General features: G+C 41.2%; 1 protein-coding gene across 1 annotated transcript; it reads left to right on the forward strand.

The window, feature by feature from the left end:
- Nucleotides 1-10,463: 10,463 nt before the first annotated feature.
- Nucleotides 10,464-12,755, forward strand: PRR23B (proline rich 23B). The gene has a single exon (XM_003919435.5). The coding sequence runs from the start codon at nt 11,138-11,140 to the stop codon at nt 11,924-11,926; it is 789 nt and encodes a 262-aa protein (XP_003919484.3). The 5' UTR covers nt 10,464-11,137; the 3' UTR covers nt 11,927-12,755.
- The last annotated feature ends 410 nt before the right edge of the window (nt 12,756-13,165 follow it).

Consider the following 13,165-nt stretch of genomic DNA (forward strand, 5'->3'; position numbering starts at 1 on the left):
AGGTTAAAAACATCAATAGCATCCTTAAATTAAAATAAGCAAAACTAGTCTGGGTGGGTGGCTCATGGCTATAATCCCGGCACTTTGGGAGGCCAAGGCGGGAAGATTGTTTGAGTTCAGGAGTTCGAGAACAGCCTGGGCAACATGGTGACATATTTTTTCCCCGTCTCTACAGTAGATGTTTTTTTTAATTAGCCTGGTGAGGTGACACGTGCTTAATTAGAAGAGACTCTCAGAGATCTAAATATGTAACCCAGGCTAATGTAAGGTCTTGGTTCTAACCTCATGTATGAACAACTCCTTTTTTCTTGGATGTTTATGTGGTCTCTTGGATACTGCTTCCTATGTGACAAGGATGCCTTGCCTATTTGTCTCAGGGTAACACCTCATATACTTTAGGAATACTATTCTGAGATTTGTCCTAATTCTATAAATCACCAAGGCTGGAAATTCTGAATCAGATGCAAGCTCCAAAGTCAGGACAGCCTTTATTATTCAGACACTCCATTTGGCAGACTTAACTGACTGATAGTTTAAACAAGACATCAGAGCAGTACTCCCATTAGTGAGAATCATACAAATAGAAAATCCCGTAAGAAATGTATCCTTAATTATGGAAGCTATTAACAATATCACCTCTGTCCCAAATAGAATACATATCAGTCTCAACGTATTAACATGAGTAGATAGACAATCACATTGCTTTAGGTTTCATGTTGGCTAGTCATTATGCCATTTGCACCACTGCCAATATCTCTTACTGTACTTGAGTCAATGAAACAGGCAAGGTGGAACAGGCTATCCATCACCGTAAGGCAAAAGCTACTTGGCTCTCTAAGGTTGATTCATATGGTCTTTGGGATTTGTTTTCTTGGCCTGAGTTGGGCAACTGAGATTCCTCGTTCTGAAACACCTCATATGAACTAATAATTGTTCATTTTTGTCATAGTGGTCATGATGCTGGTCTTCTGCACTCTATTTGCAGTCTTAAATGCTTTTGCACAGCCACTGTCTCATGAGATGATAACCACAATGCTACAACAACAAAAAGACTGAGAAGATCTTGCAATACAGTTGACTATGGAAACGAGTAAACAATCGCTAGGCAGTGAAGATCTTCATCTCTACCCTTCCTTAAATTAATCCACCTCTCACAAATAAGAGAATGATCAAAAGGAGTTGGGGGGACTAAGAGACTTAAAGCACAAATTGACAATGACCAAATCATAGATGACAATGGAACTCTGACCTCCAACCTCTGTAGTGCAAGTATCCAAACAATCTCTGTAGTAACAAGTCCATGAAGCCAAACCACAACTTCTACAGCAACTGGCTCAAAATGGTCAGCATTAGTCAATGACTGTCAGGCAGGGAGCGGAATTGCAGCCCTCTAAAAGGAGCTGAAATTCCATCTGCCACTTCATGTTTTGAGGTTCTGATCTATGAGTGGACTCCAGTATCAATTGTGCACCGTTTTATTTTCATATATTTTCTTCTCCTTTATTTCTTTGATAAATTTTTTTCAATATGCCAAGAATTTTTATGCTTTTGCAATATGATCTAAAATATGAGAACACGCAAAGAATCAGTAGATCTCTGAGAAGTCAAAAAAGATGACACAAAACTTTGCATAGCCTCTCAGATCCTCATTCAGAGCCTGTGTGCTCTCAGTTTACTTATCTTTTTAATGGGGCTGTTATTGAATTTCCAGTCCCATAGCAGATCAAAGGAAGGCAACAATTCCTACCAGGTGGCAAACTGACAACTGTAAAAACTAAGAGACAACAATCTGACAAAAGAGAGAAGGTTAATAAACCTATTAAAAAAAAAAAAAAAAAAAAACCGGCCCCAGAGTGGTGGCTCACACCTGTAATTCTTGTACTTTGGGATGCCAAGGTGGGCAAATCGCTTGAGCCCTAGAGTTCAAAACCAGCCTGGGCAACATGCATGACAAAACCCCTCCTCTACTAAAAATTTAAAAAATTAGCTGGGCATGGTGGTGCACAACTATGGTCTCAGCTACTCAGGAGGCGGAGGTGGGAGGATCACCTGAACCTGAGAAGTCAAGGATGTAGTAAGCTGTGATCTCATCACTGCACTCCAGCTTGGGCAACAGGAGTGAGACCCTGTCTCAAAAATAAATAAATAAATAAATAAATAAATAAATAAATAAATAAATAAATAAAATAACAAAAATAAAAGGCCTGACCAGGCTGAGTGGTTCACGCCTGTAATCCCAGCACTTTGGGAGACCACGGCAGGCAGATCACTTGAGACCAGGAGTTTAAGACCAGCCTGGCCAACATGGTGAAACCTCTCTACTAAAAATAAAAAAACTAGCCGAGCATGGTGGTGCACACCTGCAATCCCAGCTATTCGGGCAGGAGAATCACTTGAAGCTAGGAGGCAGAGGTTGCAGTGAGCAGAGATCGCGCAGGCCACTGCACTCCAGCCTGGTCGACAGAATAAGACTCCGGCTCAAAAAAAAAAGCGGGGGTCTCAGCAATATGGCACCATTTAGCAAGTGAGCAATCAATTCTACACATTTCATCCATTCACTAAACTACACGAATCCATAATAATGCTGACTCTGAATTCAACAATGGCCTTATAAGGCAGGGAAGATTTTAGTATGCTAGAAAAAACTTCACACACATTGGGTAAATGTAATTTAATGGAAAAGCCCAGGGCTACTAAAAAAATTCAATTGTCAATAATAATTTGAATTCTGGATAGCCAATATTTTATACTGATAGAACTATTAATTATTTATTGAGCAACTCTAAAGCATGCCAGTTACTTTACTTTTTTAATAAAGTAACATTACTTCATCATGATGAACATCATCATCTGCTTCACCATCATAACTCTTTTCATAGTTCTGAACTTGAAGTTTCTGCCTGCAGGTTCTGCCTGCTAGCTCTAGACTTGAATTTTAATTACTGAAGTTTTACCCAACATCAAGAGGCCCAAAGATAAGTGGAAAATCTATCAGATACCCCAATATTTCAATAAACCTGTCATTTTTTGTAAGCAGATTTTTTAAAATTCAGGTAGCAAATCAAATGTATTCATCCTTATCTCAATATTGCTGTCACACGGATTTATAATATCTACTTTCCTATTTCTTCTTCCTCGTTTCCACTTCCTCCAAAACCCACTACAGTCTACCTTCTGTCCTTACCACTTCACACAAGCTGTTTCTTGGTCAGGTCTCTTCATCTGATTGTCAAATATGACAGTATTTCTTCAGTACTTGATTTGTCACCTAACTTGGCTGACCACTTCCACCTTCTTGAAACTCTTCCTCCAGTGACCACCATGACCTCAACTTCTGGTTCCTCTTTGCCTCTCTGTTTAGTCATCTACTCAGCAAAAATTTTACTGAATACCTGTGGTAAGTTTTGTAGTAAATGTATGCAGTAATATTAATAAGGCTACATCTGTTGAGTGCTTACCAAGTGTCAGGCAATGTTTGTACATTTTAAATAGAACTTTTTAAAAACATATTTATTTATTTTAAATGACAAGAAATATGCACTTAAAGTTTGTACTTTTGCTCCATTTCTGGACCCTATAAAGTTGTTTAATTATTTTGAGAACTGACATTTATGTTTTATTTTTTTCCTATCAATATTAATGCTCTGCAGAAGGGAAAGAATATCCCCTCTTCACACTGACTACTATTTTGACTATGATTCACACACACACACACACACACACACACACCCTTACACCATATCATATGCCTCCCACCATGTAGCATAGAATAAAGAAGCAACAACTCATCAGCTTCAAGTCCTAGTCTAGGGTGATGAATCTATTTCTACGAATAGTGACTTCTATTTCTTCAGAGCACAGTCTACACATGAAGAAATAATCAAAGACATCTATTTTGGACTAGAATGGCCACAAAATTCCTCATGATCAAAACATATAAAAGTGCTGCATACTTTTTTAACATCCTTTAAAATCAAGTAAAGAAAATACAGAAAGATTAAAATGATTAAAAGCCTATGATAGCCTAGAGCTTTCGTTTTATGATGCAAATATGAGGATCAGGAGGCAAGCCGAAGTGCACAAACAGGATGGGAGTTGTATTGGAGAACCCCTGCATAGATCCCAGACCCCCAAATATGACTACATCAGTAAGTGAACTAAAACACCAAATCTTCCAAGGGAGATGGTAGTAAATTTTGTCTATCAGAACCTTGCCTCTGAATGGAGGAGGAAATAAAAGTTCCTCTGCAAATTTCACAATTAGGGCAGTGAAGAATGTTTGGCACCCAGATGATTTAATGGTTACCAGGGGCTCATTCTCCTCAAAGACATGTTTTGGTCACCCCACCAGGTAAGCCACTTAGACCAAGAGAGGTACAAGCCAAGGATGGCTCTGATGTGACTCTGATCTGGAACTCACACTGTCTTTGTGGAAAAATAAAGAAAGAAAGAAGGCAGAGAAAAGAAAGGAAAGAAGGAAAAGTGAAGGAAGGGAAAGGAGAAGTAAAGGAAGACAACAGATAGGAGGAACAGAGAGAGAAAGGGGGGGGTTAGTCTAAAGGGTTTGCTATTTGAAAATGTTTCTGGAAACTTCCCAAAGCATCTGAAGTCCTCTTTGTGAAAATACTCCTTTTCCTTAGGCCTCAAAGTTCTTTCAAACATAAAATTCCAATGAGCACTCTCGCATTCCAAAGCAGAGACTTAAGAAACAACTCAACATAAATGAGAGAAAGCTAAAAGAAGAAACAGCAATTCAGTCCCTCAAACAATGAAGATATTTACCAGATCCAAAATATTGTAAAGGTATATATAAATTTTTCAACAAAATAAAGTAAGGGAAACGAGGCTAAGGAACCAGAAACTGTGAAAAATGACATAACTGCCTTTTTTAAAATTAGTTAAAATTAACCTCCATTTATTCTCATGCATATGCATAAAAAAGCAACCTCCAGAGATATACTATATAAACATTTAGATAAAAATATAAGTTATGCATTTAAACAACATATTAGAAACAGCTAAAGAGAGAATTAGAGATCTGGAAAAACTATCTATCATAGAAGAGAACAGACAAAAATTAATAAAAACGGAATAAGAGTTATTAAAGGAAAGGAAGAGTGGCTGCTGCTCTTCCATAGTTGGCTATTTTTTTATTTGAGGCAGTTGGCATGTATGGGGAGGAAAGATTGTTCTTCCTATCCTCAGGTCCCAACTGTCTCATGTTGTTATTTTTGTGTTCCCTTCTCCAAAAAAAAAAAAAAAAAAAAAAGCCAGTTGGCCGTGGTTATTAAAAAGGAAAAGAAGAAGTTTTAACATGACTAGTTGTTATTCCAGGGGGAGAAAACAGAGAAAATGGGGTGGAAGGCAATATTTGAAGAGATTCATGATAAATGAGAACTGCTCATAATTGATGGAGAAAAAGTATTTATTCCTTCAACATATATTTTTTATTGTCTACCATACACCGGAGAGTGTTCCAAGAAATAGCAAAGAGCAAAATAAAAGCTAAAGTTAACCATTGCTGCCATGAGGAGCTTATAGTCTAGTGAAGAGAATACTGACAATAAACAAGATAAATAAATAAAATGCACCACATGTTAAACACTGATAAGTGCTAAGGATTAAATTAAGGTAGAGAGGGGCGGTAGAAGGGTCAGGGATTGCCATCTTAGATAGTGTGCTCTGGGGAAACCTCAGAAATTGAGCTGCTGGCAACATGATCTGAAGGAAGTGAGGAAACACTCAGATAAACAGATGTAAAGTGTTCTAGGCAGAAGAAGAACAATTGCAAAATCTGTAAGCATGCCTGTCAATTTTTAAGAAAATCATGGAAACCAGAGAGCAAAGGACAGAGTGATAGAAGATAAACTCTGACAGATAATGGGAGTTCAATACAACCCATAGGCCCATATAAAAACATTGGCTTTTACCCTGAATGGAATTGGAGGTGTTTGAGCAGAGTGACATAATCTACTTATGGTTTAACAGAACAACTCTAGCTATTGTATGGAGATTAGCTGGAAAAGAGACATAGGAGAGATGCAAAGAAACCATTTAGGAGGCTTCTACAGTAATTTACTCAAGAGATAAAAGTGGTAGTAGGGTGGTAGTTGGAGGGATGGTAAGAAGTGGCATGATCTAGGATGTCCTGATGGAATGGCTATGGAGCATGAAAGGAAGACACTCAAGGATAATCCAAAGTTTTGGTTTGAGCAAAAGGAAGGATGGAGTTACCGATTACTGTGATGGTCAATACTTGGAGATAATTGGGTTTGGGGAAGTACAAAGAGCTCAAATTTGGACCCAAAGTTTGAACCACCTATTATTATGTTGAAATACATAAAATGAGAAATATTCGACTATTCTGACCTATAAAAATGAAAACTACATGTGTTTCAAATTAGCAGATATTCAGGAGAAAATGTTGACAATGCAATTGTATGTTCACAGGGGAGGTACAGGAGGGAGATGCATATTTGAGAGTCACCAATGTACAGATGGCATTTAACATAAGAGAGTAAAAGTTGATAGGGAAAAAAAAAGAGGCCAAGAACTGATTCCTACGATATTCCAACCTTCAGAATGAGGGGAAAAAATAAGAAGATGCCAAAGACTGACTGGGAAAGTGAAAGATCTTGGATGCCAAAGGGGTAAATGTTTAAAGGACAGAGTGATTGACTGTGTCAAATGTGCTCATAGCTCAAGATGAGGACTGAGAATTAACTATTGGATATAATAATATAGGGGTCATTGGTGACCTTAGTAAGAGGGCTTATAGATGACTGGCACAGAGAGGAGCCTGCTTAGAATGGGCTCCAGAGAGGATGGGAGGAAGGAAATCGGGGAATGTAAGTATTGTTGACTAACTCAAGAGTTTTCATATATAAGGAGAAAGTTGGTGCAGAAACTGGAGGAGTTTAAGTCAAGTCAAGAGTTTTTGTTTAACACAGAAGAGGTTTCCTCTCAAATTATATATTGAAGATATTGATTCAGTAGTTAAAATTTGATGAGATTGCTAAAATTTGATGATCCAGGACAGAGACTGAATTACTAAAGTAATGTTATTGAGAAGGCAAGATGAGATTAAATCAACTGCACAAGTGGAGGGGGTGGCCTTTGCTAGGACCATGAACAATTTATCTAAGGGAACAGGAAAGACAGAATATGTAGTCTCGATGCAACTATACGGGCAGATGTGATTATGGGAATTTTGAAAAATATCTTTGAATTGCTTCGATTCTCTCAGTGAAAAGGAAGCAAGGTGATCATTTAAAAGTGAAAATACAAGATTAAGTATTGGAGGCTTGAGAAGAAAAGAGAAAGCAAGCAATATTCATCTGGAAGAGTGAGAGAATGAATGGACTGGAGCAATGTAGTAAGATCACTTGGCAGCATTTGGAACCGACTGAAGGTTAGTGATCATGATTATAAAGCGAGACTAGTCAAAGAGATTGAGTGTTTTTCTCCAGACACATTCAGCTATACAAGTAAGGACACCAAGCAGGCAGATAGATTTAACCAGCAAAGCAGTAGACAGGAAAGAAAGGTGAAGATATAAATATGACAATGATTATCAAGACTGTCCGTGGAATTTAAGTTCCCAGTAAAGAAGGAAGTGAGAACCCGATGATATCAGTTTCCATTAAAAGACGGTAGGATAAAAGGATTTTTCCAGAGAGAATGAAAAATGGATAGATTTGGATATTTTTTAAAACTGAGTTAGAAAGTTAGAAGGTGGTGCTGTGAGAATAAAATGTTGAAATTGTGATCGTAAAGGGATTGCAACTTGGGGTAACAACAAAATCAAGGGTATGAGTCAATGAGGTAGGAGGGAGAACAAAATTGTGAACTAAGAGGCTAGGACTTCAGGGGGAAAAATCCATGAAAACATTAAAATTACCACAAAGTATATCAGAGGTAGATCGGCTGGGAATAATAATGAATCAGGTGCTAATGTCTTCAAAAACTGTGGGAGAATGACAGAGATATTTGCTACACATATATCTGATGAATAACTGCTATACAATATTGTGAACCTGAATTTTCTAAAAGTAAAAAAATAGAAGACAGGAGCATTTCAAATAAAAAGATATAAGAATAGCAAATAAGCATATGAAAAAATGGTTCACTTTATTGGTAATCAGAAATGCAAAATGAAATAGCATTTTACTACAATAGGTTGAAAAAGATTTAAGAATGTGGCAATAAGAAATGCTTGCAAAGATGTAGTGAAATGGAAACATACTCTGCTCATAGGAATGTAAGCAGGGAAAGCCATTTTGAAAAAAGACTGGGGGAAGGGGTATTACCTGTTAATTTGAAAGGCATACACAGTACCAATTGGTGATCTACTCCTACTTTCCTCATAAAAGTATGAGGAAAGAGTCTTTGATTTAAAGCCAGCTATGTCTGTGCATTTGATTCCTACATCCAACACAACCTGCGTATTTGATTTTGAAAAATTTGCTTTACCAGAGAAGTGAGGACGGTTAAAGCAAACCAAAAAAATACAAAGAATGAATAAGATCTACTATTTGATAACTTAAAGAGTGTAACTGGTGTGTTTGTAACTCAAAGGATAAATGCTTGAGGAGATGGATACCCCATTTTCTATACTGTGCTTATTTCACACTGCATTTCTGTATCAAAACATCTTATGTACCCCATAAATATATACATCTACTATACACCCACACAAATTTTTAAAAATTTTTTTAAGAAAAATTTGCTTTACCACTGAGCCTCAGGTGTTGTGAAGATTGAAAAAGATCGTTTTTTAAAATACTCAGGGCTGGCAGGGGACAGTGGTTCATGCCTGTAATCCCAACATTTTGGGAGGCCGAGGCAGGCGGATCACCTGAGGTCAGGAGTTTGAGACCAGCCTGGCCAACATGGTGAAACCCCGTCTCTACTAAAAATACAAAAATTAGCTTGGCGTGGTGGCAGGTACCTGTAATCCCAGCTACTAGGGAGGCTGAGGCAGGAAAATCACTTGAACCTGGGAGGTGGAGGTTGCAGTAAGTGGAGATCGTGCCATTGCACTCCAGCCTGGGGGACAAGAGGGAGACTTAGTCTCAAAACAATAAAAATTTAAAAAATAACTCAGGGCTGGGCGCGGTGGCTTATTCCTGTAACCCCAGCACTTTAGGAGGCCGAAGCAGGTGGATCACTTGAGGTCAGGAGTTTGAGACCAGACTGGTCAACATGGTGAAACCTCGACTGTACTAAAATACAAAAATTAGCTAGGCGTGGTGGCAAGTGCCTGTACTGCCAGCTACTCGGGAGGCTGAGGCAGCAGAATGGCTTGAACCCGGGAGGCCCAGGAGGTTACACAGTGAGCTGAGATGGCCGCTGCACACCAGCTAGGCGACAGGCAGGGAGCTCAGTACAAAAGCTGGGAGCCGGAGGCGGTGGCTCACTGCAATCCCTTTTGAGAGGCCAGGCAGGGAGGATCGCTTGAGCCAGAGTTTGAGACCAGCCTGGGCAACATGCTCCTGTCTCTACTAAAATACAAAAAAATAAGCAGTACTTATATAGGGTGGCTTGGAGTCCCTGTAGTCCCAGCTACTCAGGAGGCTGAGGTGGGAGGATCACCGAAGCCTGAGAGGCCAAGACTGCAGTGAACTGAGATTGCACCACTGCACTCCAGCCTGGGCAACAGAGCGAGATTCCATCTTAAAAAAAAAAAAATTCAAGAATCATGGAAATATAAGTGTTCAATTTAAAAATTAATTTTATAACGGCCGGGCTCAGTGACTCACGCCTGCAATCCCAGCACTTTGGGAGGCCGAGGTAGGTGGATCATGAGATCAGGAGATCGAGACCATCCTGGCTAACACTGTGAAACCCCATCTCCACTAAAAATACAAAAAAAAATTAGTCGGGCGCAGTGGCAGGCGCCTGTAGTCCTAGCTACTAGGGAGGCTGAGGCAGGAGAATGACGTGAACCCGGGAGGCGGAGCTTGCAATGAGCAGAGATCGCGACTGCGCTCCAGCCTGGGCGACAGAGAGAAACTCTGTCTCAAAAAAAAAAGAAAAGAAAAGAAAAGAAAAAATTAATTTTATTAATATCGTTTTAAATTTTATTAATATGATTAATAATTTTCTAACATTTTTAACTTTCAGGATGAAATTATCACAAACGTTTCACTTCTTTTTTTTTTTTTTTTTTTTTGAGACAGGATCTCACTCTGTTGCCCAGGCTGGAGCGCAGTGGTGCCACCACAGTTCACTCCAGCTTTGACCTCTCAGGCTCCATCAATCCTGTCATCTCAGCCTCCCAAGTAGCTGGGACCACAGGTACGCACCACCACGCCTGGCTAATTTTTGAATTTTTTAATTTTTCATAGGGACTGAGTCTCACCATGTTGCCCAGAGTGGTCTTGAACTCCTGGGCTCAAGCGATCAGCCTTCCTCGGCCTCCCAAAGTGCTGAGATTGCAAGCGTGAGCCACCACTTTCAGCTTCACTTAGTATTTTAAAAGCAATTTTCCCAAGTAGAAATCTGCATTTTCTGAATACTCCTAAAATGAAATAATTTAATAGCATTAAAGGAATTGTATGTTGCATTTGGATGGGTCGGTGAGATCTTTCTAAGCCGTCTTTTCTCTAGAATCCCTGAAATCGCAAGAAAACATGACTTCTACAGGCGAGCCATCTTTGAAATTCTATTACAGTTGTACCATTTTTTCTGAATAAGTTATACTGATCATTCTATCCCCTAGGGGCCTGTATGAGTACTTTCCCAGCGTGACCGACCAACCACAGCCACGGATACTGGACAGCCAGGATACCTCCGCCTCTAGCGCGAGTCCTCCAGGGGGCGGAGCATTGCGTGACATTTTGCGACTTCGGTTCCGCTGCCGTCATTTACAACATAATTGGCTTTGCAGTGAGCATCCGGGTCTGCGTCAGGAAGACCCAAGATTCCAACGCGCTAGGCTGAGCCCGGCGGCCGGCGAGGCACCACCAGCAGCCCGGACTGCGGTCCCCCGGGAGGCACCCCTGGAGCTCCGAGGACTCTACTCAACCCGCCTCGCCTACCCCTGACATCTGCTACCTCAAAGAGGACTTCACCGCCCGCGCTCCCCACGTCCTCGGCTAGGCCCAGGAGCGCCGTCCACAGCGCCGTCGAGGTGATGGGCAGCCGGCCCCGCAGCCCCAGAGCTCGCCCTGCGCCCTGGTGGGGACAGCGGCCAGGAGGACCCTGCCCTGCCAAGCGCCTCCGATTGGAGGAGTCCGCGGGCCCCGAACCTCTAGTGGCGCCCAGCCTGGAAGACCCGGGGACCCCGGCCATGGGCGCGCTCACCTCCGTAGTGGTCCTGGCCGCGGGCTGTGCCCTGCGTGTGCCCCTGGACGACGTCGACCTGGTGCTAGAGCCCGCACCAACGTCGATCCTGCGAGTGTCTCTCGGTGGACACACCCTCATCCTGATCCCCGAGGTCCTCCTGAGCTCCGTCGACGAACGCTCAGGAGCACAGGGCGACTCGTCTGCCGGCCTGGAAGCGAACGTTTTCCTGGGCGCTCTCAGGGAGGACGTCGTCGTCGAGCTGGAATTCTGTGCATCTGTCCCAGAGATCGCCGCCCAGGAAGAGGCCTACGAGGAGGAGGCGGACCCCGAGTTCCTGGAGCTCCGGATGGACTCCCCAACCGGCTCAGCCGCTGGGCTCTACCCCTCCGCTAGAAGTATGTTCAGCCCCTACCAGGAGGGCCCCGTGCCAGAACCCTGTGCTCTGGCCCCCAACCCCAGTTTGGAGAGCGTACGCCCCGTCTTCGACCCGGAATTCCACCTTCTGGAGCCTGTCCCCAGCTCACCTCTCCAACCTCTACCTCCCTCTCCGCGCGTGGGGAGTCCAGGTCCCCACGCTCGCCCGCCGCTACCAGAACGCCCTCAGTGCAAGGCCCGGAGACGCCTGTTCCAGGCATAAACCCCCACCCCCACGTACACACAACAATCCTGGCCGCTCTACTGGCGGCCCTCTGGGATTGCGGGAATCTTTCACATTATCCAACAACCTGGAAATTGGGCACCCCGTGTTCGAACAATTGCTTTTTCGCTGCACACTACCGATAGTAGGAGACGAAGACGTTAGCAAGAAAAGGCATATTCTAGACCTCATCTTTAAATAGAAAATCTGCCCAGGGATACCAGAAAATGTGTCCAGATTTCTGGGCTTCTTTACAAGGTCATATTCAGATCCTTTCATTCTCCCTCGTTTTGCATCAGTTCTTTCTCTCAAATTCCAGTCTTTCTCCAGCATCGTACTGCCCCTCCCGTTTCTCCCCAAACCAAGAAACCACTAGATCTCTTAAACGTTTTTAGTGACCTTGTTATTTTTTTCCCATGAATTTTAGAAGACTTAGCCATGGTTTTTCTAAGGGTTTTTCCAACTGTTCTCCCAGGAAACTGCCAAACAGTATGCTTACTATACAATACTGTATGTTGCTTCTTCCTAGGAACCCCTTATCCTGCTGAAGTTCTCTTCCAGTCTTCTAATTCTAAATGAAAAGTTGTGTTGAATTTTATCAGATGTTTTCAGCATGCATTGTGTTATATATTTTTTGTTTTAATTTGTTAATCTGGTGATTTCACCCAATGGCAAGTGTTTGCATTCCTGCTATTCCACATTATTTTATACCTTTTAAAATCTACCCTGAGTTTTTTTCTCATGTAAACCAAACTTCTAACTTTTAAAATGTTAATTTATTACTGTATTTGTCTCATATTTGTATATAGGAGATAAAATATTACTGGTGAAGCTGATGTCAATGAGCTGATTTTATTTAAAAACATCAGTAACTATTCAGATCTACCACTATGCCTTACCAATTATTTCCTGCCTTTTTATTCTTACATTCCACTCCCTCATTCTAGCTTGAGTTTTCTTTTTGTTGAAGAATATCCTTTAATATTTCTTTCCACTGTGTCTTACGTGTGATAAGCTATCTTGCTTCTGTAAGTCTGACCATGTTTTTGTGTGATAAACTTTCTGAGAACTATATGTCTGTAAATGTTTTAATTAACCTTCATTCTTAATTTTAAAATGATATTTAACTACAGTACTTTAAAGATATTAGCCCGTTGTTTTGACATTTTTTGTTGTTGCAGGATGTCTTCTGTCAATGAAGTTGTTATTCCTTTTATATTACAACAAGTTGTAATTTGG

This window comes from Papio anubis, chromosome 2, assembly GCF_008728515.1.
Source record: "Papio anubis isolate 15944 chromosome 2, Panubis1.0, whole genome shotgun sequence".
In the NCBI taxonomy this organism is placed as follows: domain Eukaryota; kingdom Metazoa; phylum Chordata; class Mammalia; order Primates; family Cercopithecidae; genus Papio; species Papio anubis.